A 26,658-nucleotide genomic window follows, 5' to 3' on the forward strand; every position below is an offset into this window, starting at 1 on the left:
AAACCAAAAGGTATCAGAATTAATATTCCGACAGGGTACCCTCTATAAATTGCCTATTGCAATGTACGTCCTCGGGTCTCTATCAGAAATTACCAATTATTAATTGCCTCTGAATCACAAACAAAACAAAGAAAATTTTGGACAGCAGAACTGTTTTCTGTATACATTCAGACGAGAATCAACAGAGTTTTCTAATTAAACGCCAACTGAGTTTAATTCCCTATTTCCTTAATTAGGTGCCCTAATAACAACCGCCTCTAAAATGTTAGTCGACTTAACGTTCAATGCCTTGGGCGATGTCAAGATCCAGTCGAAAAGGCGAAATTTGAAATTAATGTTCAGGACGCTAGTTTAAGGAAACGCAGTATTATAACTTAGAAAATCTCTTGGTTTCTCCCGACGATCCCAGGCAACCCTCGATTTGACACGACATTTCGTGGGTAAATGGAACATGCATGTTTTGACTTGGATTTTCAGAACAGCGAGAAATCCGTACACGGCTTATTTGACGCGAATGGCGTTCAATTCAGCGCCATATGCCAGTTTTTGACTTAAGTTTTTAGTGCAGCGAGCAATCCGTAAAGCTCATTTGACACGAATGGAGTTCCATTCAGTGCAAATGCAAGTTATTTCTGTTTTCATTAACGAGGTTTGAAAAAAAATTTAGGCAGCTAAATTTGAAAAAAAAGCATCACACAGATATAGCTATTGCTCGTTTTTATAACTTCAGATGTAACGGATAGAGTCAACGGAGTCATGCTGTTATGTGTCAACATTGCTATAACGACTCTAAAAATGATTTGAAAACGTTTTTTTTAAATCATTTTTCTCTGAAAATGACTAGAAAATGATTTTCGATGCGATGTTAGACAGAAACAGCTGACTTCAGTTGTTGATAAATCTCTTTATTGGCACTCCGAAGCTCATAACTGCCTTCGTCTCGCTTATAAGTGACATCCAGTGGGTAGATGAGACTCGAAACCTTCTCCTCCCAGACCGAATGGCCAACCTGAAACTTGTAGTGGTTTGGCTTGCCTTCTATTTGCTTTAGCCACGCCAAGCGCACGCTCTGACCATCTGCGCTGTACTTTAAAACCTTAGCCAAGAATATCTCGGGCGATTTAGCTCGTGCATCAGCCGGTATAAGAGCGCATATTTCTCCAGGAGCGGGTAGATCACGTTCTTCCCCTGATGAATCATCCTCGACTTCGTCGTCAACATTGCAAGATGTACCTGGAACGTCGTCCACTATGGCGTTAACTGCTGATTGATTAAGGTAGTGCAATGCGCGTTTCGTTCTTTCCTGTTGACTTCTTTTGTCGTAGACCTGCATTTGAGTGCGCAAACTGTGCTTACAGACACGAGCTAAGCTTTCTGCCAGCTGTACATCGGAACTTTCTTTGCTAGACCTAAAGTTTTCCACCAATGCGTGTCGCATTTCGTTCATTGTGCAGTGAAAGCCGAGATTCTCCCGAAAGATTTTCGCCAAGTAACTGGAGAAAGATCCCGGTGATTTAAAAAATGAGCCTCGGTTGTTGACAAAAAAAAAGTCATGACTACAGCCCCGGGGTATGAGCTTTAGTCGCGACCGTTCGACGTAACGCTTAACATGAAAATCCACGAAATGAAATTCGCTCATTTCTATGACATTCGGGCCGTATCTTTTCACCGTTTTGTAACCTTTCTCGACGAGACGGGTGACTCCGTTTTTCGCAAACACCATAAAGTTCTCTCCGTTCGGTAGCTTCCCGACGATTTCATCAACTTCGTTCTCTGGGATATCTGTAACGATGCGAAGGGTTCTGAACTCTTTAGCACGGCCTGGATTTATCGCAAAAAGTAGCAATAGTGTGAAATTCATGTGCAGACGTGCTTTCTGTCGCACATCGAGTTCGTCTTCGAATTGTTGATGAAGGGAACGGGTTAATTCTTGAAATTGCGGCCAAAACAGCCTTCTCTTCTCAGGTTCTTTGGTGGATTCCAAAACAGCATGCTCTCTGAGCAGTTGGTTCTGAAGGGCGCGAAGATCACTAATGCTATCCACTGCGTCATAATTTCCGCGACTCTCGTTTGCATGCAGGAATTTCGCAACCTTTATGAAGGACATTACATAAAGGGCAGCAGTGTTGTTCTTAACTCGCCGGCTATGCTTTATGTGCTTGATAAAGGATTCCACGATATTCATATTTTCCACCAATTCCAATCGAATGTCTAGCTTCAACGTGCGCGAACAATAAGCCAAAAAGATCACTAACCGTTCCAAAGTTTTCGCCCACGTGACATCCGACAGTTTGGACTGTCTGCGCTTAAAATTGAAGTCTGATTGAAAGAATTCCTTCATTTCACTCACACGTTTAACGACGTCGGGGAAGCAATCTATATCTATATCTTTTTTATGAAACAGCTCGACAATGCCATAATCTTGTTCGCCAGCGCTTTCTTCGTCCGGTGAGGACTCGAAATTGGTATCGCTGTCCGAGGAATAACTTGACTCGGGTTCCGAGTCTGTCGAAATGTGCTCATCGACTATTTGTTCCTGTGATTCTGAAAACCCAGTCATTGGCTTTTCTACGGCTAAACTTCCCGGAGAAGAATTCAAGAGATTTTCTACTAAGAAATTGGTACTTAACCCATGTTTTATGGGAGGCATAGTGGACTCTACATTATCCCTTAAAAAAATGTCCCCTACGTTCTGATTTTGTCCTCCCCCGTGTGTGTAGTTAGTATCGCTACTATCACTAAGATTACTTAAGAAAGGTCCATACAGTTTTTTAGAGTTTTCCTTTCTTTCTTCGCGTGAATCGTGATAAGCTTCAAGAATGACAACGTCTCGTTTGGAAATCAGCGAGAGGAATTTGTAACAGGCCAAGTAAGGTCTAGCAGTTCTCAACTTGTTCTGAATTTCTTGAGGCGCCTTCAACAGCTTAAGACCAAGATTTCTCATGCGACTTTTAATCGTACTTTTAGGAATGTTAGGAAATAGTTTATCGCAGACCTCAACGAAGACGAAGTGAAGACTTCCATAGCATGATACTGGTTCGATTTTCCGCTGTTGGATTGGGATTATTTCTTCGGAAACAGAGTACTGACTTTGGAAAGTTACCTGTGGGGGGAAAGAGAGGTCTGTTAGTTTTTGGAAACCAAAATCCTACTTCATTCATCTGTGCGCCACAGAGTTGTGTACGCTATGCTCCACTCGCGCAAATGTGATATATTTCGGAGTTTTCACTAGCCCACAAGAAGGAAACTCAATACCCTTCAATATATTTTGATTTTGAAATAAATCACACTTGGTACCATTGGCGTTTGCTTTATGCAAAAACCGCATAATTCGCCCGATCAAAGAATGATTTCACTCAAAATTAGGCATGCAGTGACTGCGTTCCTTTGCATTTACTAAATGACCAGTTAAGTATTTAACCAGTTAAGTGCTTAACTAGCGCTTTCGTAATTGATTGGCACCTACTCATCAATGAAATTTAGTAAAAGTTATCACGAGTACTTAATTAACTGTGACGGATTTTTGAGATGAACTAGTAACACCTGGTTTAAACTGAAATAAGTTATGTGATTTGAATCTTACCGGCTCCCTTCTATTCCATGAAGGTGGTGCAGGAATTCGTAATCCGGTTGCGTCGAACGCTCCAGAGGTCTAAAAAACAGAATCGCAATTTAGATTTTCAGATAGTACAATTAAGAAGGTCAACATTGTTAGCTACTTTGCAACACGAGAAAGCGTCCAAGTTTAGTCTGTAAGCTTACTAATTTTATCTCTACATTCACCCACCGAGTGCAATGAATTCATTTCTCCAGTTGTTTTCGCTACGCTGTTTCCATCCGAAAAATGGGCCTAGCGGGGAACAAAAATAACAAAAAAATTATTATTTACCAGGGTTCGAACAAAACTCCCTCTCAATCATCTGATTATGGTACTCAATTTTAATGGCTTATTTACGTAGTCTGTTTCCCTAGCTGGGTATTTTAGCACAGAACAATTTCGGTACCAGAGCTCTTAAGTCGCTAGTGGTGTTTGATTTATAAAGAAGCTGTAGAATTTCGCAGGTGTTAAAATGATTTCATTCAAAATTAGCAATGATAGCAGACAGCTTTGCATTTACTTCGATGAGTATTAAGTATTTAAGCACTGAAATGTTGTTATAACCGGCGCTTTCGTAATCTGTGCGCAATTGTTTAAAGTGCTAAGAACTGAAATGAAACAAATACGGTATGTGATTTTTATCTTACCGGCCTCAGGCGAAGTACCGGACTTTGTAATCCGATTGCGTGAAGTGCCCGAGGTCTAAAAAAGAAACAGAAAAATCGAAATTTAGAGTTTCAAATAATACAATTAAAAAAGGCAACATTTAAGGCTCGAGTCTGGCTTTGCAAGACAACAAAGCTTCCTTGATTAGTTTGTAGCTTATTTTAAGACTACATTTACCTAGCAAGTGCCGCCGGAATTCTTTCCTCCAGATTGTATTGCTGCCTTACGCTGTTCGCATCCGGAAAATAGGTCTAGCAGAAAAAAAGATAACAAAAACACTAATTACTAACTGGAATTTGATAAACGTTAAGCACAACTCAACTAAGTGTTAAACTACTCTACTAAACTCCCCCTTAATTATGGAACTACATTTCAATATTTCATCGTCACTCAGATTTCCCATTTTACGCTTGAAATCTTAGCGGTAAAAAAATAGATTTCGAATGCTTGTATTATGGCCTTACTCTAGTTCATTGTATATTATTTCTATCTTGTTAAGCCCTCTTACTTTGTGCTGTTGACTGTTTGACGGCCTTGTTAGTAAGCACTCCAGGGGTGAAGAAATATCATTTTTAACAGTCTTCCATCACTGAATCGCTCTTTTTTAGTGTTAGCTGCGGAAGAGTGTTCTAAGGAAACCAAATTGCGTATCAGGAAGTGTTCCAAGTAAATTCTAGTTTATCCACAATTTCACATTGCAAAAACATGCCAAATAAACGAAGTTAAAATAAATAGCTCACAGGAAGGGGCGAGGCTTTTGTGGAGGAAAAATATGGCTTTTCTTTGTCAGCAAGAAAGCAACACGAGCAACCCGGCGTTGACGACTTGAACAGTTGTTCTAGTCGGTAAAAGATGTTGTTTACCTATTTTATGGTTCAAAATCAACTCACTTTTTCTCGACGACTATGGTAAAGCCGAGCTCCTTCTTCGCTTGAGATTCAGAAGATAATGAGGGCAAAGGAGCTTCTTGCTGGTACAAATCACCCAGTGTTATCTAGCGCGTTCATCAATGAAGCGACCACAATGTGCTCTGTGTCTTAAAACCTGAAGCCAGCTTTGACTACTGAACTGAAAGCTTTGAGAAAAAAGGAAGAAATCTGTGAGATAACGTCATGGCACTTCACATCGCATCTTCCATTTCTCTTGTGGATACAAACTAGGAACAGATCAGAGCATACACCAAACAGCCATTGTTACTTTTTTGAAACAATGGGGTGTTTACTGAAGGACATATCCAATTCCTTTCAACAAGGCGATTTAAAGAAGGGACGGATTGAACAGAAGAACCTTGAAACACATTGGGTAGAAGTGATAAACCGTAGTTTAAAAACTTTCCCGAAGCCTGTTGTATAGTGTTATTTTATTGAATCTTTCTGAAAGGTATAGCATTCACTACCAGACAAGAAATTATCAATGCATACTTTTAAAGAGAGATACTATCTTCAGGAATGGAATGATCGAAAAGCTTTCGATCTGAGAACCATGCTTTTAAAGAGTCACGTTCATTCTCAAATGACGCGCTCATAAGGATCAACATTGACAGCTGTATTTACTGTGTACCGATAAGGTTAGTACAGCGTGATACTTAATATATTGCGTAAAATTAGTTGAAGATACCAAGAGATTTTATCACATGACCGGTAACTAATCTCCGTGATCTAAAAAAGTCATTAAAAATAGACTGTTTTCACAACAGATTCAGTTCACAGTCAGTCAGTCAATAGATCCATCAAATTATGCATCAAGCAAGTAGTAAACAGCAAACGAGTGCTTACTTTTACTGGAAAAAAGGAAGTCGTCGGTGGACATCTTGTCTTGCAATCATTCACATGCAGACTTGGACACCAACATGGAGAAAAAATGCCTCGGGGAGGATATAGGCTGGATGTCAGACCGCAGTAAGGACAAATATGGACCATCCTAGAGCCCAGAGAGAAAGAGAGAAAGAGAGAGAGAACAAGAATTTATTGATTAAATATCCTAGCTCATTAAAAATTACACACAGTCATTCCACCCAAGTAAAACAATGCCTCAACCAGGCTGACTCTATGTACCTGTCGACATTGGCGTCCGTTTCGTATAAAATGCATCCTCAAATTCTCCTCAAACCAAAGCTCAACAAAAAAAAACTATTTCTCCAAGCCCACTACCAGTTTTCTATCAACATTCAAATCAAGTAATATTCACTTTTTCAGTGACTTGAAAATTAAGGCTTCAAGCACTGATGGCATGTACAACAAAAGGCAAGTCTGGATATTTCATCATGCACCCCCTATTAAAGAGGGATTCAAGATTCACTTCTCAACTTTCTATGAAGAGTTCAAATGAGAATAAATTCACTGAGAATAAACTAAGATCCTATTAAGAGGCATCCAAGAGTCACTTCTCAACTTTCTTAAGAGTTCAAATGAGAATAAATTCACTCCTTAATAAGCTGTCTGACTGCATTTGGCATGAAATAAGGTCTGATTAACTAAGAAATTCTCCAGACATCTATCACACGCGCTGACTTGAAAATTAAGGCTTCAAACCCGCATGGCATGTACAATAAAAGGCATGTCTGGAGGTTTGATCCTGCACCCCGGGCCCTATTAAAAAAGAGGCATCCCAGATTCACTTCTCAACTTTCTATGAAGAGTTCAAATGAGAATAAATTCACTGAGAATAAACTAAGATCCTATTAAGAGGCATCCAAGAGTCACTTCTCAACTTTCTTAAGAGTTCAAATGAGAATAAATTCACTCCTTAATAAGCTGTCTGACTGCATTTGGCATGAAATAAGGTCTGATTAACTAAGAAATTCTCCAGACATCTATCACACGCGCTGACTTGAAAATTAAGGCTTCAAACCCGCATGGCATGTACAATAAAAGGCATGTCTGGAGGTTTGATCCTGCACCCCGGGCCCTATTAAAAAAGAGGCATCCCAGATTCACTTCTCAACTTTCTATGAAGAGTTCAAATGAGAATAAATTCACTGAGAATAAACTAAGATCCTATTAAGAGGCATCCAAGAGTCACTTCTCAACTTTCTTAAGAGTTCAAATGAGAATAAATTCACTCCTTAATAAGCTGTCTGACTGCATTTGGCATGAAATAAGGTCTGATTAACTAAGAAATTCTCCAGACATCTATCACACGCGCTGACTTGAAAATTAAGGCTTCAAACCCGCATGGCATGTACAATAAAAGGCATGTCTGGAGGTTTGATCCTGCACCCCGGGCCCTATTAAAAAAGAGGCATCCCAGATTCACTTCTCAACTTTCTATGAAGAGTTCAAATGAGAATAAATTCACTGAGAATAAACTAAGATCCTATTAAGAGGCATCCAAGAGTCACTTCTCAACTTTCTTAAGAGTTCAAATGAGAATAAATTCACTCCTTAATAAGCTGTCTGACTGCATTTGGCATGAAATAAGGTCTGATTAACTAAGAAATTCTCCAGACATCTATCACACGCGCTGACTTGAAAATTAAGGCTTCAAACCCGCATGGCATGTACAATAAAAGGCATGTCTGGAGGTTTGATCCTGCACCCCGGGCCCTATTAAAAAAGAGGCATCCCAGATTCACTTCTCAACTTTCTATGAAGAGTTCAAATGAGAATAAATTCACTGAGAATAAACTAAGATCCTATTAAGAGGCATCCAAGAGTCACTTCTCAACTTTCTTAAGAGTTCAAATGAGAATAAATTCACTCCTTAATAAGCTGTCTGACTGCATTTGGCATGAAATAAGGTCTGATTAACTAAGAAATTCTCCAGACATCTATCACACGCGCTGACTTGAAAATTAAGGCTTCAAACCCGCATGGCATGTACAATAAAAGGCATGTCTGGAGGTTTGATCCTGCACCCCGGGCCCTATTAAAAAAGAGGCATCCCAGATTCACTTCTCAACTTTCTATGAAGAGTTCAAATGAGAATAAATTCACTGAGAATAAACTAAGATCCTATTAAGAGGCATCCAAGAGTCACTTCTCAACTTTCTTAAGAGTTCAAATGAGAATAAATTCACTCCTTAATAAGCTGTCTGACTGCATTTGGCATGAAATAAGGTCTGATTAACTAAGAAATTCTCCAGACATCTATCACACGCGCTGACTTGAAAATTAAGGCTTCAAACCCGCATGGCATGTACAATAAAAGGCATGTCTGGAGGTTTGATCCTGCACCCCGGGCCCTATTAAAAAAGAGGCATCCCAGATTCACTTCTCAACTTTCTATGAAGAGTTCAAATGAGAATAAATTCACTGAGAATAAACTAAGATCCTATTAAGAGGCATCCAAGAGTCACTTCTCAACTTTCTTAAGAGTTCAAATGAGAATAAATTCACTCCTTAATAAGCTGTCTGACTGCATTTGGCATGAAATAAGGTCTGATTAACTAAGAAATTCTCCAGACATCTATCACACGCGCTGACTTGAAAATTAAGGCTTCAAACCCGCATGGCATGTACAATAAAAGGCATGTCTGGAGGTTTGATCCTGCACCCCGGGCCCTATTAAAAAAGAGGCATCCCAGATTCACTTCTCAACTTTCTATGAAGAGTTCAAATGAGAATAAATTCACTGAGAATAAACTAAGATCCTATTAAGAGGCATCCAAGAGTCACTTCTCAACTTTCTTAAGAGTTCAAATGAGAATAAATTCACTCCTTAATAAGCTGTCTGACTGCATTTGGCATGAAATAAGGTCTGATTAACTAAGAAATTCTCCAGACATCTATCACACGCGCTGACTTGAAAATTAAGGCTTCAAACCCGCATGGCATGTACAATAAAAGGCATGTCTGGAGGTTTGATCCTGCACCCCGGGCCCTATTAAAAAAGAGGCATCCCAGATTCACTTCTCAACTTTCTATGAAGAGTTCAAATGAGAATAAATTCACTGAGAATAAACTAAGATCCTATTAAGAGGCATCCAAGAGTCACTTCTCAACTTTCTTAAGAGTTCAAATGAGAATAAATTCACTCCTTAATAAGCTGTCTGACTGCATTTGGCATGAAATAAGGTCTGATTAACTAAGAAATTCTCCAGACATCTATCACATGCGCTGACTTGAAAATTAAGGCTTCAAACCCGCATGGCATGTACAATAAAAGGCATGTCTGGAGGTTTGATCCTGCACCCCGGGCCCTATTAAAAAAGAGGCATCCCAGATTCACTTCTCAACTTTCTATGAAGAGTTCAAATGAGAATAAATTCACTGAGAATAAACTAAGATCCTATTAAGAGGCATCCAAGAGTCACTTCTCAACTTTCTTAAGAGTTCAAATGAGAATAAATTCACTCCTTAATAAGCTGTCTGACTGCATTTGGCATGAAATAAGGTCTGATTAACTAAGAAATTCTCCAGACATCTAGTGTGAATAATAATAATAATAATTAAAATAATAAAAAGGTTCTCATTGCACATTGAGAATGCTCAATGCTCTTACAATTGCATATGATTAAAAAGAATAAAAAAACCTAGTTAAAAGATGGAAATATGAAAATGTATGAGTAGGTTAAAAACTATTACTACTGCTATTGTTGATTAACTAAGAAATTCTCTGGACATACATTGCACGTGCCTTCTCATGGTTAGAATTGACAGACATGACTTTTTCAGTGACTTGGAAATTAATGGTTCAGTCTCTGAGCTGCTTGTTAGAGTGGAATTCGTTTTCCGAGATTAAGTTTTATTTTGGTCAATACTACAAGCTCATGTAGTTTAGTCAATCTGTGGAAGAGCCACGAGTGGAACCTAGAGTTGTGACTTGGAGTGTGTATAGTGTTGTAACTAAGTTAACAGCTGCAGATTTATAGACAATTAATCAGTCAATCAGCCTTTATTATAAAACAATAGTTTTTAAAGGTACAAAGCTAGTGGGTCATTTACGAAAGTAAGGAAGGAACTTTATTTTACCAGGGTAGCCCATTCAGCAATGAGGCTGGCATCCATAAGGACCCTGGGGAATAAAGATATGTACAGTGATCAGCTCTCATTATGGATGAAAGGATGAAAGGATCTGTTAGGATTTTGTTTGAAACCTAAAATATATACAATAAGTATATTAATTAACTGATAAGAATTACCAGCTTGAAAAGTTCATGCTTAGTATAATTTTTAACACCCACAAATCAGTATGAAAGTGACAAAGGTATGTGGGTATGAAAGACAAGTGACAAAGTTACCTTTCGGTCGGTAAGAATCTTTAGTTTGCTATGAAATAATACTGAATAAAAACTGGTATAAACTGCACATCAGAGTAATTTCGAAGATTTCAGTTGACCAAGTTGTTAGAATGTTTTGATGTGCTACACTACACCATCACTCAGTGTTCACAGAAAAAAAAGCAAGAGACCAAAATTATACTTAAAATTCGGGAAATAATAATATGGGGGCATAATGAATAATTCGAAACATCGCTATGCTAAAAGATATGTTTCTATACTTAATAAATGTTACGATCTCACCCGCAAATGTCAATATCGCTAAGATAAAAATTCGCTCTTTATATAAACGAAGATCTAGCTCGAATTTGACAATTGTATTAAAGCACAATGCCTAGAAATCGAGGTCCAGTACCACTCAACTTCCTTGGAGACGCCTGGACATGCCCTATGCATAACTAATGAGCAAATGAATCGCGTACGCGATTCATTTGGGATTAATGTTTCTCAATAATTTTCATTGAAGTGTTGTGGTGTAATCTATAAATCTGTCTTTGGTGAGAAACACCAAAATAAAGTCCATCCATTGACCTAACAGCTTTGTTTGTTTTACGGTCAATTCTTACTGATGTGACGATAGCATTACCAAGTAAAAAAGTCGGATGAAAATTAAAAAACGTAACTGAAATAGCAATTATTACAAGGCTATTAAGAATACCTTTCTCATTGCGTGATTCAACGTAGATCGACCGTCCACTTCTCTGCGACTCAAGTCATTTCTCTTTGATAGCAAAAAGGGAAACTTAGCGTACTTAGGACACTCAAATATACTAGCCAGCTTCCGTACCGCACTTCAAAGAGCGAAAAACTTTTCGCAAATCTTCGTTACGTTCCGCCATGTTGCACGACTGTTGACCCCATGTGGTTTGATCACGTGATATGAAAGGACCATACGAATACATGCGAGTAACATACGAGAACATACGAGAACATACGAGTACATACGAGTAACGTACGAATACATACGAGTAACATATAGGTACATACAAGTAACATTCAAGAAATAGAAAACATGTACCGTGTTTCTGTCGAGTTATAGAAACACCAGAGGAAGTTTGGGAGAACGAGAAATGCTGTGGGAAGGCGAGCCGCAAGCGAGTGTTTCCACAGCTTTTTTGTCCCCTGGGTGTTGTGCTAGAATCATGAGTGGACAACTTCCGGAACTGAAACGGGGGTACTGGAACAAAGGTGTTCAAGACCGCGTTACCCCATTTCACAGGTTAAATGTAATTACTGTCCTGAAAAGTTTACAAAAATTGCTAATACAAATTGTCCTTTCAACACAATTTAATTCCTTGAACTCAGTAACCTTTACATTGCAGACAACAAAGATAAGATAACAATGCTAAAGCTATCTAATACTACGTCTTCTCTAAGTAAAAAACGTAGTGACCCTATGATCAACAGATGAATTCTTGTCGCTATCTAAAACCCATTTGCTTTAATAACAACGATAACAGATTTCCTGTGGCGCGTAGTTCAGAACGCGACAATTGTTAACAAAAGATAAGCGTTAAAATGACAATAAAAACCGAAATGGACCGTCTTAAAAAGACAGTCTCAGCCGACTCAATAATGAAAACCTTTTTGATTAATCTCCAGGCCGTGTTGAAAAACAAAATGTTGATCATTGGGCACATTTCTATAATTATGATGAGAACAAGAAAAGTTTAAAGAGCGATTTCTGTATGGCCTGGAAAAACACTGGCGGTTTTCCCGAGTTTTCGCAATCTGTTTCATTATAGACGGAGAGAACTATATTTGATTAACCAATAAGAAAGACCTCGCGCCGTTAACTCCGTTCACGAAACAAATCAAATTGCTTCGTTTTAGTTTATCTAGATCATACAGAAATCGTTCGAGCATCTCCGTCATCAGACTATAAGCACATATCAAACTCAAACGCGCTTGATTATAATAGCTATATAATGGATATACATGCCAGAAAGTCTATTAATAACAAAACTACGAAACGTTTAAAAGGACTCAGTACTAAAGTATTTAAACTTATATAAAGAAGCTAAGTTGCTTGATAATATATTGGAAAATATTCTAAAAAGTGTAAAAAAGAGTTGACAATTTAAAGCTCTTCATAATGAGCTCCTTATCTTCTCCACATTCTTCGATAGTCTGACCAACCAGGTGGAGGTACTAGGTTAGGCAAGAAATCCCATAATTCATCTGCTATTTGAGCAGGAGACTTAGCAACGAACGTTTCAAATTCTAACCGAAATAAGAAAACTCCCTCCGGAATGCACGAAGGTTCGAGTTCGCCCTTATTAATGGGATAAATTTCCTGTCTACAATGGGGGCATTTTCTTTTACTGGTACTCGCATGCTGAAAACATTTTAGCAAACAGCTCTCGTGCATAAAAACCTTGCAACAAGGAAGTCTACGAGAAGCCAGTGGCCCCGGAGTGTAACAAATCAAACACTTTGTTTGCAGAAAAGTTTGCAAACGTTGTTGATCTCTTTGGACATTTTTGCGCTTTTTACCCATTGCGGGTCTGAATTTTGTAGATTCACCTAAAAAACTCTAACTCAATATTTCTCTGCTCAGTGGCAGTAATGGCTTCTCAAAGAAACCAAAAGGTATCAGAATTAATATTCCGACAGGGTACCCTCTATAAATTGCCTATTGCAATGTACGTCCTCGGGTCTCTATCAGAAATTACCAATTATTAATTGCCTCTGAATCACAAACAAAACAAAGAAAATTTTGGACAGCAGAACTGTTTTCTGTATACATTCAGACGAGAATCAACAGAGTTTTCTAATTAAACGCCAACTGAGTTTAATTCCCTATTTCCTTAATTAGGTGCCCTAATAACAACCGCCTCTAAAATGTTAGTCGACTTAACGTTCAATGCCTTGGGCGATGTCAAGATCCAGTCGAAAAGGCGAAATTTGAAATTAATGTTCAGGACGCTAGTTTAAGGAAACGCAGTATTATAACTTAGAAAATCTCTTGGTTTCTCCCGACGATCCCAGGCAACCCTCGATTTGACACGACATTTCGTGGGTAAATGGAACATGCATGTTTTGACTTGGATTTTCAGAACAGCGAGAAATCCGTACACGGCTTATTTGACGCGAATGGCGTTCAATTCAGCGCCATATGCCAGTTTTTGACTTAAGTTTTTAGTGCAGCGAGCAATCCGTAAAGCTCATTTGACACGAATGGAGTTCCATTCAGTGCAAATGCAAGTTATTTCTGTTTTCATTAACGAGGTTTGAAAAAAAATTTAGGCAGCTAAATTTGAAAAAAAAGCATCACACAGATATAGCTATTGCTCGTTTTTATAACTTCAGATGTAACGGATAGAGTCAACGGAGTCATGCTGTTATGTGTCAACATTGCTATAACGACTCTAAAAATGATTTGAAAACGTTTTTTTTAAATCATTTTTCTCTGAAAATGACTAGAAAATGATTTTCGATGCGATGTTAGACAGAAACAGCTGACTTCAGTTGTTGATAAATCTCTTTATTGGCACTCCGAAGCTCATAACTGCCTTCGTCTCGCTTATAAGTGACATCCAGTGGGTAGATGAGACTCGAAACCTTCTCCTCCCAGACCGAATGGCCAACCTGAAACTTGTAGTGGTTTGGCTTGCCTTCTATTTGCTTTAGCCACGCCAAGCGCACGCTCTGACCATCTGCGCTGTACTTTAAAACCTTAGCCAAGAATATCTCGGGCGATTTAGCTCGTGCATCAGCCGGTATAAGAGCGCATATTTCTCCAGGAGCGGGTAGATCACGTTCTTCCCCTGATGAATCATCCTCGACTTCGTCGTCAACATTGCAAGATGTACCTGGAACGTCGTCCACTATGGCGTTAACTGCTGATTGATTAAGGTAGTGCAATGCGCGTTTCGTTCTTTCCTGTTGACTTCTTTTGTCGTAGACCTGCATTTGAGTGCGCAAACTGTGCTTACAGACACGAGCTAAGCTTTCTGCCAGCTGTACATCGGAACTTTCTTTGCTAGACCTAAAGTTTTCCACCAATGCGTGTCGCATTTCGTTCATTGTGCAGTGAAAGCCGAGATTCTCCCGAAAGATTTTCGCCAAGTAACTGGAGAAAGATCCCGGTGATTTAAAAAATGAGCCTCGGTTGTTGACAAAAAAAAAGTCATGACTACAGCCCCGGGGTATGAGCTTTAGTCGCGACCGTTCGACGTAACGCTTAACATGAAAATCCACGAAATGAAATTCGCTCATTTCTATGACATTCGGGCCGTATCTTTTCACCGTTTTGTAACCTTTCTCGACGAGACGGGTGACTCCGTTTTTCGCAAACACCATAAAGTTCTCTCCGTTCGGTAGCTTCCCGACGATTTCATCAACTTCGTTCTCTGGGATATCTGTAACGATGCGAAGGGTTCTGAACTCTTTAGCACGGCCTGGATTTATCGCAAAAAGTAGCAATAGTGTGAAATTCATGTGCAGACGTGCTTTCTGTCGCACATCGAGTTCGTCTTCGAATTGTTGATGAAGGGAACGGGTTAATTCTTGAAATTGCGGCCAAAACAGCCTTCTCTTCTCAGGTTCTTTGGTGGATTCCAAAACAGCATGCTCTCTGAGGAGTTGGTTCTGAAGGGCGCGAAGATCACTAATGCTATCCACTGCGTCATAATTTCCGCGACTCTCGTTTGCATGCAGGAATTTCGCAACCTTTATGAAGGACATTACATAAAGGGCAGCAGTGTTGTTCTTAACTCGCCGGCTATGCTTTATGTGCTTGATAAAGGATTCCACGATATTCATATTTTCCACCAATTCCAATCGAATGTCTAGCTTCAACGTGCGCGAACAATAAGCCAAAAAGATCACTAACCGTTCCAAAGTTTTCGCCCACGTGACATCCGACAGTTTGGACTGTCTGCGCTTAAAATTGAAGTCTGATTGAAAGAATTCCTTCATTTCACTCACACGTTTAACGACGTCGGGGAAGCAATCTATATCTATATCTTTTTTATGAAACAGCTCGACAATGCCATAATCTTGTTCGCCAGCGCTTTCTTCGTCCGGTGAGGACTCGAAATTGGTATCGCTGTCCGAGGAATAACTTGACTCGGGTTCCGAGTCTGTCGAAATGTGCTCATCGACTATTTGTTCCTGTGATTCTGAAAACCCAGTCATTGGCTTTTCTACGGCTAAACTTCCCGGAGAAGAATTCAAGAGATTTTCTACTAAGAAATTGGTACTTAACCCATGTTTTATGGGAGGCATAGTGGACTCTACATTATCCCTTAAAAAAATGTCCCCTACGTTCTGATTTTGTCCTCCCCCGTGTGTGTAGTTAGTATCGCTACTATCACTAAGATTACTTAAGAAAGGTCCATACAGTTTTTTAGAGTTTTCCTTTCTTTCTTCGCGTGAATCGTGATAAGCTTCAAGAATGACAACGTCTCGTTTGGAAATCAGCGAGAGGAATTTGTAACAGGCCAAGTAAGGTCTAGCAGTTCTCAACTTGTTCTGAATTTCTTGAGGCGCCTTCAACAGCTTAAGACCAAGATTTCTCATGCGACTTTTAATCGTACTTTTAGGAATGTTAGGAAATAGTTTATCGCAGACCTCAACGAAGACGAAGTGAAGACTTCCATAGCATGATACTGGTTCGATTTTCCGCTGTTGGATTGGGATTATTTCTTCGGAAACAGAGTACTGACTTTGGAAAGTTACCTGTGGGGGGAAAGAGAGGTCTGTTAGTTTTTGGAAACCAAAATCCTACTTCATTCATCTGTGCGCCACAGAGTTGTGTACGCTATGCTCCACTCGCGCAAATGTGATATATTTCGGAGTTTTCACTAGCCCACAAGAAGGAAACTCAATTTCAGTGAGGTGTTTTGCTTTGAAAACTACATCCCTATCAAGGTTTGCGGTTGTGATTACGAACCCTACTGGGGTGTTTTAGACCGAAAGCCACATCTCTCTGGGGTGGCACGATTTGCAATATTAACCCTTGTGGGACGCAAAATCAACCCTGTTGGGGTTATTTTTTGTTATCCTGGACACTTGTGGGGTGATTTCAAGGAAAAAAAACACCTTTCTGGGGTGTCTTGTTCAACAGATTCACCCCATTGAGGGTGATTTTTCTTAAAAAATCACCCTGCTTGTTTTTTGAGTATTCCCTCCTTTTCCACTCTAATAACATATATATATACACATTATATACACACAAGTGGCATTGCCAAGGATCTCTATAAGAAAAGGTCATAAAAATGGAAAAAAAAACAAAACAAGACAAAACCAATGCGAATGCACTACCCCTTGACCAGATAAACCAGTGTCCGGTTAAATGACCACTTTGACCATTTGAGTGTTGTTTTCTTTTCCTTAGTATGTTTTGGTTCTTTCTTTTTCTTTTTCTTTTTTTCGCAGAAAACCACGTGACGCTTAGATTGGCTAGTTGAAGTAGGATTCGATCCTTGACAAGATAAACCAGCGTCCGGTTAAATGACCAGGAATTTTCCTTTGCTGTACGTTTTTTCATTTGAAACAGCCCAAAAATGTCGGATTTCAAATTCCGTTGAGCAGAAAAATGCGAGCATCGCTGATAAGAGGGAGCTCGGCCGTTAACTTTACTTAGCCAAGAAATCAGTTTCAGTAAATCCTTTTCGGTAAATAGAGGCAAATCTCTTTTCAGTCAGTCCATCGAAATGCTTAGGCGTTTGAACGTTTGAGCACTTAAATGCTTGAACGTTCAAGGTGTAAGTCGACTAGTACTTGGCGGCTCCAGTTACTAATTGAAAGTTAATTACTTCCTGTGTGATTATTATATCATTTGTTCCAAAAAAAGTCACTGAGGGAGATTTTTTCGTCAACCTAGGAAACCGAAATCATCACAGTCAATAAAATAAGATTGAAAGAGAATTTTCTGAAAGAAAAGATCAATAACGAGAAAGAACAGATTTGCAAGGTGCGTAGTAGCGCCTGTTCACATCCTTTAACATTAATCATTTCTTTTCTTTTGTTCTTCAGAGAAAAGCGGGCATCGGACGAAAACAAACCTCCAGTAGTTCAACGAGAACGGAGCTTGGAGATCCGGTGAGTTGAGTGAGAACCACTGCTTGATTCTCGTTTAAAACAGTCCATTTCAGATTTTGAATTTGCGTTTGGTAGAAAAATGAGTACATCACTGATTACATGGAGTAAGGATATTAACTTAACTGAGCCGAGAAATCAATTGCGGTTGATCATTTTCGGGAAACATAGAAGCCAAGTGTGAGGTCTTGAACATAGAAATTGCGCTGTTTATTAGGTTATTAGTTTTTGAAACTTTGGCGGAGAAATGATTGAGTGAAGTATTTTCACTAGTGTCGGAGAATTCTGGTTTTGGTGATGAATGGTGAGATACAGTTTTTGATTATATGTTTTTCTTTCAGAGTGAAGTGCGGATTAGACGCGAAGAGCTACAAAACTCAAGCTGGACATCAAACTCAGTATTGGAAGATTCGGTGAGTTGTGTGTTCACACTGTTTCGAAATAAGACGACGTCGAAAGGAAAAGGATTGAGCTAAGCTTTCGCTAGTGGGTCTGATTAAGGCTTCGGTAATGGCTATCAAAGTCTGTTTCAATTTCATCTCTCGTCACAAGAGTTGTAAAAGCTGGGAGCTGCTACTTAAGATACGACGATCTCCGGAGACGAAGCGCTTTCTATTCTTAGCAATAGAATTTAAAGGCACCATTTGCTAAACGCCAAGAACCATGGAAAATAGCACTTCAAATGTTCCTTTGTAAGGAATGTGGGAACATTTTACTGAGCGAGCACTTTGGTCCGGTTGCCATCAGACAGAAAATCTGGAAAACTTAGCTTAAAACTGAGCTTGTTGACTGAATGGGCTTGACATGCTCCTAAAGAACCTCTCGTGCAAGAGACAGGGATCACTGAAATAATTTGCTGTGAAATGGTAACCCTGGTTCCCATTCGTGCACCTATTTTCATTTGAAACAGCCCAAAAATGTCGGATTTCAAATTCCGTTGAGCAGAAAAATGCGAGCATCGCTGATAAGAGGGAGCTCGGCCGTTAACTTTACTTAGCCGAGGAATCAGTTGCAGTAAATCCTTTTCGGAAAATAGAGGCAAATCTCTTTTCAGTCAGTCCATCGAAATGCTTAGGCGTTTGAACGTTTGAGCACTTAAATGCTTGAACGTTCAAGGTGTAAGTCGATTAGTACTTGGCGGCTCCAGTTACTAATTGAAAGTTAATTACTTCCTGTGTGATTATTGCATCATTTGTTCCAAAAGAAGTCACTGAGGGAGATTTTTTCGTCAACCTAGGAAACCGAAATCATCACAGTCAATAAAATAAGATTGAAAGAGAATTTTCTGAAAGAAAAGATCAATAACGAGAAAGAACAGATTTGCAAGGTGCGTAGTAGCGCCTAATTCACATCCTTTAACATTAATCATTTCTTTTCTTTTGTTCTTCAGAGAAAAGCGGGCATCGGACGAAAACAAACCTCCAGTAGTTCAACGAGAACGGAGCTTGGAGATCCGGTGAGTTGAGTGAGAACCACTGCTTGATTCTCGTTTAAAACAGTCCATTTCAGATTTTGAATTTGCGTTTGGTAGAAAAATGGGTACATCACTGATTACATGGAGTAAGGACATTAACTTTACTGAGCCCAGAAATCAATTGCGGTTGATCATTTTCGGAAAACATAGAAGCCAAGTGTGAGGTCTTGCACGTAGAAATTGCGCTGTTTATTAGGTTATTAGTTTTTGAAACTTTGGCGGAGAAATGATTGAGTGAAGTATTTTCACTAGTGTCGGAGAATTCTGGTTTTGGTGATGAATGATGAGATATAGTTTTTGATTATATGTTTTTCTTTCAGAGTGAAGTGCGGATTAGACGCGAAGAGCTACAAAACTCAAGCTGGACATCAAACCCAGTACTGGAAGATTCGGTGAGTTGTGCGTTTACACTGTTTCGAAATAAGACGACGTCGAAAGGAAAAGGATTGAGCTAAGCTTTCGCTAGTGGGTCTGATTAAGGCTTCGGTAATGGCTATCAAAGTCTGTGTCAATTTCATCTCTCGTCACAAGAGTTGTAAAAGCTGGGAGCTGCTACTTGAGATACGACGATCTCCGGAGACGAAGCGCTTTCTATTCTTAGCAATAGAATTTAAAGGCACCATTTGCTAAACGCCAAGAACCATGGAAAATAGTACTTCAAATGTTCCTTTGTAAAGAATGTGGGTACATTTTACTAAGCGACCACTTTGATCCGGTTGCCATCAGACAGAAAATCTGGAAAACTTAGCTTAAAACTGAGCTTGTTGACTGAATGGGCTTGACATACTCCTAAAGAACCTCTCGTGCAAGAGACAGGGATCACTGAAATAATTTGTTCTAAAATGATAACCCTGGTACACATTCGTGCACCAGTGTTCAATATATAAATCTGTCTACATCCGTGTTACTAGTTGTAGATTATTTTTCACCTGCTTGACAAGGTGATGTGAAGAGAAATAGGATGTTCTTTACTCTTGAGCCTAAGCATTAGAACAACTCTTACTGTAAAGTGCTATTGTTAATTTGTTTTTCTTGGTTATTATTAGATAGACAAAAGTTCCTCTCTTACTGGTGGTGATGAAGAATATAACGACTCCCTTTTCCCAGTTTCTGATGACCAAGGACGGACATATCACGCTTTCATCGAAGTATGCGACAAAATGTTTACTGGCGTTCCAAGAAAAACGATTAAATCCCGCATGCGAAGCTTAGGATTGACTCTTGTCCACTGCTCTGGGGACATTCAGGACAATGTTAAAAGAGCAAGGCCTCAGTTAGCTAATTTTAGGGTAATTTCACTTATATCTAAACGAGACGTGAACATTCTCCAAGCTTATCACGAATCGCGCATGCAAAATGAAAGGCAGCTAAGTACAAAGCGCATTGGCGCCGGCTATAGTGCTTTCTCCAAAGTCGAGAGGCGTTTCAGTCGAGAGACTAGTTCCAAATCATCAGCTCTATCTTACGACAGTGGCATTAATCAAAGAAGTCCAGTAGCAACAACTTCCAATTTCTCCATTGACCATATCTTGCAAACTGGTGAGACCGCCACCAAGAGCTCCTCGATTAACGAGGCCACGCCCCGGGAGGAAAGCTCAAGCGAAGATGAATGCAACAACGCTGACTTCCAATCAATGGAGGAAGACTCATCTAACTTGGACAGTTCTGACGAATCTAATGGCGAAGACTGCCTTCAGCAAGATGATAGTGAAATCACTCTGATGTTAAAGAAACGAAAACTCAATATTTCTGCATTCCAAGATGTCATAGCTTCGGTTCGCGAGATGAAAGCGTTTTATCTTGCCGAGTTCAATCACAGAAGGCGGTCGCCGAGAATGGCAGAAAGCACATGGCAGAAACACGTGGAGAGGCTAGTAACATTCTTGGCTCACTGCGAGACCAACTTAAAACTGAAACCCGCCTTGTCTCTCGTTGATGACTTGACCTCAGTGGAGAGATTCGTGAATTACCTCAAGGAAGACCGACGTGTTCAGAACTCTACGGCTTCTCGGTATCTTCACAGTCTGATAATAACGGCAAAGTTTATCCATGCAGACCAGAGTCGAAGAAACTACGAGCACGTGGAAAGCATCTCTGATCTTCGCTCAGTGCGGAATCAACTGGAAAAGGCACAGCGTCTTACAAAGAGCGCGCCATCTGTGAAACTACTTTGGCCGCAGTTTCAGGAAGTCGTTCGAAACCTCCACTGTAGGTACGAGGAGGCCTCTGGAGTGGTTAGAGCAAGGTTACACATGAATTTCACGATGCTCCTTCTTTTCGCTGTGAACCCTGGCCGAGCCAAAGAACTGAGGACCCTACGTCTGTCAACAAAAGAACCAGCAGAGCAAGAAATTCACAAATTCGCCCAGAGTTTTCCAGAGGGAGACAATGCAATAATCTTTTCGAGCGAGGGACCTGTCTGGCTAATAGAGCATGGTTATAAAACCGCGCCAAAATACGGTCTTAATGTTGTTCGATTTGACACTGCCGAGTATCAGTTTGTCATCTTCCATCTCAAAGAGTACAAGGGCGTCTCGAGACCGCGTCTCCTGTCTGAAGACAAGCATGACTACTTCTTTGTCAACAAGCGCGGCACTCAATTCAAGACGTCTAGTTCCTTTTCACACTACCTGTCGCTCATTTTTCAAGAACACCTTGGTTTTCCTTGCGCCATCAACGAAATGAGGCACGCCCTCGTGGAACACTTCCGTTCTTCTCCAGAAAGTTCTGATGTAAGGCTAGCCGAGTCCCTAGCACGTGTTTGCAAGCACAGTTTGAGAACGCAGATAAATATTTACGATCGACGCACTGAGTCTGAACGCAGATCACAAGCATTAAGCTACCTGAATAGGTCCGCTGTCAATTTTATCCTGGACGAAGCTCCAGCTCCATGTTCCCCAAAAGATGACAGTGATCAGGAAACAGAGGATTTGCCCTCCCCGGGAGAAATGTGCGCTCTCGTGTCTTGCGACGCAACTCAGGAAAATCCCACCGTGTTCTTAGCCAAGGTTCTTAAATACACAGCGGACGGGAGGTCCGCTCGACTAGCTTGGTTTAAAGAAGTCGAAACGCGCCCAACCTACTTCGAATTCCAAGCAGGGACCGACGTGTGGGAGGAAAAGGCAAGCTCTCTGATCTACCCCGTAGATGTCGTTTTCCATCGACTCGACGGAACTTACGAGCTTCGAACACCAAAGAAACGACTGTGGTCTATGATAAAAAAGTAACACGCTCGGACATCGACACTGAAACGCCTCACGATACTGAAACGCCTCACTTAGATCCAGCTCTTTGATAACGTTTATTTAATAACAATAGACGGCCTCGCAATCTTTTAAGTTTAAGTGCAACAAAATTGTCAGCCTTTCAGAATATGGAAATGTCCCTAGATCATAGAAAGATTGAAGTATTGCTAGGATGCTCAGTGGTTGTTCTGTTCAGCATAAAACATGAAGACGACAGATATAAGGTAAAACTCACTGCAGTTATTGGAAGTCTCAGTAAGATTTTCCGGTATACGTGCGTCCACGTCAAAATATCATCAGCTGTCTTCAAGGCTATAAATTCCTCAAGGACAGTTGTCTTAGGCAGACAAAAAAAGGGACAATTCTGTTGCATTTGACCTTCGAGATACAATGTACTATACATTTTACGCTGAAAAACGATTTGGATAATGGGAGAAAACGTTGTCCTTGAGTCGGGCAAAGTATTTCCAAAACAGTATGTCGTGTTTAGGAGTTTAAGAGGCAATTTGTACAGCAAATAACATAGCTAGTGAACCCTTGACCAACATACACTCTTTTAGATGGTGCTTGCTTTCTGAAAACCAATCGCATCCATTGTGGTGTTTGGGTCAAAGACGTATTTGTTTAATGTTCGATTTATTAGGGAATCGTTTCGGGGAATTTGGAGTCGCTATATTGTTTTGATTGTGTTGGTCAAGGACTAACTTTTAAGACTAAGAAATGGGTAGCAATCCCCCAGTAAGAGTAAGCGTTGTCCAAGTCAGCCTTGTATATATAGTTTTATTTGGTTCCTGTTGCATTTAGAGTGGCAAATATAACAGAGTGTTAAGTGCAGTAATTTAAAATTTTCGTGTTTTCAATCCCCCAGTAAGGGTAAGCGTTGTCCAAGTCAGCCTTGCATATATAGTTTTATTTGGTTCCTGTTGCGTTTAGATCGGCAAATACTACAGACTGTTTGTTAAGTGCAGTAATTTAAAATTTTCGCGATTTCAATCCCCAGTAAGAGTAAGCGTTGTCCAAGTCAGCCTAGTATATATGAGTTTATATAGTTCCTGTTACGTTTAGATTGGCAAATACTACAGAGTGTTTGTTTAGCGCAGTGATCTAAAATTTTCGTGATTTCACAGTTTCTTTGAGGCTCTATGAAGCCAGTCAGGTTAATGTTCTTTTTTTGGTCATATAAGACAGAACAGAACAGAACAGATGAAAAGAGTTTTCTTTATAGCTCAATTACAAGAAAATGTATTTGTCTTTTTTCCAGAGTTTTACTGTGAAGTTAGCAAGTCAAACATGTGACGTTTATAAGACAGAACATGACCAGTGAAGGCTGATTACATTGTTAGATTGTTGATCGCAAATAAATAGTTTTGGTTGCACTCAATTGCGCTTGTCTTGATTGAAGTTTTTCGTGGGGCTGATCACTCACAAAACCTTTTAAGATTCTTATCCCTTTTTCCAATTAAGTAGACAGTAACAAAGTTTAAAAATGACTTTTCCCTGTTTTCTGTAAATTAAAGTAGACGCATAACTGCGTGTACTTGGGTTTCTCTTAAATCCTAAAAACACGACTTTCCTTCTACAGCGTATTGCCACGCTAAGATTTCACTGGTTTAGTGGTCAAGTGGATATCATTGTGACATCCCATTTGAGATTTGGGCGTTCCACTTTCCGTGACCGGTTTTTTTCCCCTTGATCTAACAAGGAAAGTCCTTAGTTCTTTTTTCTCGAATATTACCGATTTGACGTGAAGACTCTTTCGTGCTTATGTTTTGCTCGATACATCCATAGTATCATCTTGTTTATCTTTGCGTGGGTTCTAACATGACTACTTAGTCCATACGCGACCACACTGTTCGACTTTGACATGAAACATGCCTTTCAGTTTATGTTTTATGTTCAGGTGAAGCAAAGCTTTTTGAGCCGATCAGAGAGAACGCACTTATATATATCCCTATATTTTAAAGCAAAATTCTGAACCTCCGAAGCTCGAGAAAACTTGTGAACTTCGTGCCATTTCAAAACGCCAAATTTTTCACGACCTCTAAAAAACGGTTTCCGGACCCGAAGCGTTATAAAAACGTGTCCGTGTTTTGCCATATTTAATTCTAGCGAAAATTTACAGAACATTTTCGAATAAGGAGTGATCGTACAAAAATCGTTCTCGGATAAAAATGTTTCGAAGAGGTCGTGAAAAATTAGACAATCCATGTAACAGTCAAACCTCTCTACAACGGCTACCTTGGGGTAAGGGGCCGTTATGGGGTGGTAGGGGTGTGATGGTACCTGTTTTTACGGGGGCTACAACATTTGTATATTAAACACAATGCTTATATTAGCATCGAAATACCTAAAACAGTCAAAATATGTCAAAAAAACAAAAACCAAACAGAAACAGAGACCAACGATGCGCGGTACGGATCAAGGTTCCTGACGACTTACAATATAAAATGGGTTTTTGTATACACCATTCGTCAGTCGTTGATTAACTGGCCGTTGTGGAGAGGTTATTTTGGCAATTAGTGGCCGTTGCCGTTATGAAGAGGTGACCGTTGTAGAGAGGTGAAGAGTAAATTTATGGGCCGTCCGCCGGGACGAAACAAAATGGCCGCTGTAGAGAGGTGGCCGTTGTAAGGAGGTGGTCGTTGGTGGAGGTTGGACTGTATTTAAAAACTCGGGACAGGGTGATAGCCACCAGCTCTATAAGCTTTAATTTGTATATTCTCGAACTCATAATCTAATTGCTTAATAGAAACACGATTATTAACCAATCAGCGCGTATATTTTCACAGGGCTGTTTTCTAAAATGTTGCATTGTAACAGAGCGCGCTTGTCCTACTTAATTCCTATTGAGCCATCATGAACGAAATCTCTATATACGTGCGGCCGTGCGTATAAAACATGACGTGTACAGTTTTCGTCGAGTTTGGTGCAAGTTCCCTTTGTTTAAGTTTCGGAAATGTCAAGATTATTCTGAACAATCCAAACCCTACTTCGAGCCTTTGACTTTTGCCAAGCTAAGATGTTTACTTAAACTTGAGTATTTTGACTTTCTTTGTCTACATCTTCATTGAGTATTTTTGACTTTGTTTGCCTGTATTTTATTATAATTAATTCGGAAAAGCGAATTTTTCTATGACAATAAGCCGTTTTGTTCAACTGTTGCTCAACTGATTGTGGCGTGTTAACATCCTAATAACCTTTGTTTTCCTTCACCGTGTGTTGTGAGAACCTTGTAGTCAATCACAGATAAAGCATATTTTAGCGCCCAAGTTTTTGTCGCCATGTTATACAAGAATTGGTTTATGCTTTTAGCTGTGCGTATATCGAGTTATGGGTTCACTTGGGAAGTTTGTAGAGCACTCAAGAGGCCAGAGTTGCTCTCGACTATCGCCTCGAGCAGCTCTTACGCTTCTTTCGTGCCCTCGAAACTTCCCGCGTGCATCCAAAACTCGATACACGCGCGCTAAGCATGAACCAGTTCTTTAGAATATGATGCTTTTTTCGTCACCGTTTTCAAAAGCTTTCGTTTCCAGATGTCCACACTACAAACGAAACGTTTTCAAAATGCTCCACTTTGGAAATCGTTTCCGAAAGCCTCCGTTTTCATCAGCGTTTTCGGGCGTTTTAGTGGGGATGATAGGCGAAAACGCATCAAAAAATTATGCGTTTTCATACTAAACCGCATTAGTGTGGTAAGGGCTTTAGGCACCGTCCACACTACGTCGGAAAAATTCCAAAATTTTGTTTATTGCTTATTTTTGCCATTTATAAACATAAAAATTTCCCATCACTGTATATTATAGGCAAGGAAGCCTAGAGAAGCCAACAAGGCTTATGTAAAGGGCTACCTAAATACACAATTCTTAGCAAAAGAATAAAAATGCTGTCATTGGCACAAAACGGAGCCCTCACTCTGAAAACGCATTAAAGTTTGAAATAAATAACTTTATTAACGTGTCAAAATTCTAGCTCACTGTAAAACAGTAAGCTAATTGGGGACACTTACACTAATAAAAATTACAGAATTCCAATCGCAAAAAGACTAGTTAATTACAGCATAAAAGACAACTATTTGCAATTTTCGAAAACGTTCTTCCGACCGGAGGAATTTTGAAAACGTAACAACCGAAAAGTCTGGATTTGTGTTTGAGGAAGACTCCGGAGAGAAACTCACATTATGGTGATGTCATAGTTGTCGAAAAGCTCCGTTTTCAAATATTTTCCATCCAGACTAGAGGGAAAAGCCGGCGTTTTCAAATTCCTCCGGTCGGAAGAACGTTTTCGTTTTTTTTTTTTCACGGTTGTCTGAGTTTCACAGTAACTTAAACTTACGTATTATTTAAAAAATATGAAGCAGGCTTTTTATCCGTATTTCTATATAGGAAATGAATGTAGATATTTATTTGTG

General features: G+C 39.7%; 2 protein-coding genes across 6 annotated transcripts; one reads left to right on the top strand and one right to left on the bottom strand.

Annotated features, from left to right (window-relative positions):
- Positions 1-770: 770 nt before the first annotated feature.
- Positions 771-13,790, bottom strand: LOC145473900 (uncharacterized). Of its 5 annotated transcripts, none has more exons than XM_081455086.1 (9): positions 11,143-13,790; positions 10,177-10,219; positions 6,040-6,184; positions 4,773-5,339; positions 4,442-4,515; positions 4,246-4,300; positions 3,788-3,850; positions 3,584-3,652; positions 771-3,103 (listed from the first exon to the last, which is right to left on the bottom strand). In XM_081455086.1, the coding sequence occupies exons 7-9, from the start codon at positions 3,803-3,805 to the stop codon at positions 866-868; spliced, it is 2,325 nt and encodes a 774-aa protein (XP_081311212.1). In that variant the 5' UTR covers positions 3,806-3,850; positions 4,246-4,300; positions 4,442-4,515; positions 4,773-5,339; positions 6,040-6,184; positions 10,177-10,219; positions 11,143-13,790; the 3' UTR covers positions 771-865. The 5 variants fall into 5 exon arrangements, 4 of the variants coding, with proteins under 4 accessions (XP_081311212.1, XP_081311211.1, XP_081311213.1 ...); XM_081455085.1 differs by having other exon boundaries at positions 10,177-10,882; XM_081455087.1 differs by lacking the exon at positions 11,143-13,790 and having other exon boundaries at positions 4,773-4,893; positions 5,155-5,339; positions 10,177-11,133.
- A 4,681-nt stretch (positions 13,791-18,471) lies between these two features.
- Positions 18,472-26,339, top strand: LOC145473901 (uncharacterized). Its single transcript, XM_081455089.1, has 2 exons — positions 18,472-18,987; positions 19,326-26,339. The coding sequence occupies exon 2, from the start codon at positions 20,166-20,168 to the stop codon at positions 22,230-22,232; it is 2,067 nt and encodes a 688-aa protein (XP_081311215.1). The 5' UTR covers positions 18,472-18,987; positions 19,326-20,165; the 3' UTR covers positions 22,233-26,339.
- The last annotated feature ends 319 nt before the right edge of the window (positions 26,340-26,658 follow it).

The sequence above is a fragment of the Orbicella franksi genome, unplaced genomic scaffold (genome assembly GCF_964199315.1).
Source record: "Orbicella franksi unplaced genomic scaffold, jaOrbFran1.1 SCAFFOLD_73, whole genome shotgun sequence".
NCBI classification, from domain to species: Eukaryota; Metazoa; Cnidaria; class Anthozoa; order Scleractinia; family Merulinidae; genus Orbicella; species Orbicella franksi.

What these genes read in the sequence shown, in the direction of transcription:
- LOC145473900 (XM_081455086.1), bottom strand. An exon ending in CATGGAATAGAAGGGAGCCG is followed by an intron (nt 3,104 to 3,583) that starts GTAAGATTCAAA and finishes TTCCCCCCACAG; the next exon opens with GTAACTTTCCAAAGTCAGTA.
- LOC145473901 (XM_081455089.1), top strand. Translation starts at nt 20,166, where the DNA reads ATGTTTACTGGCGTTCCAAGAAAAACGATTAAATCCCGCATGCGAAGC.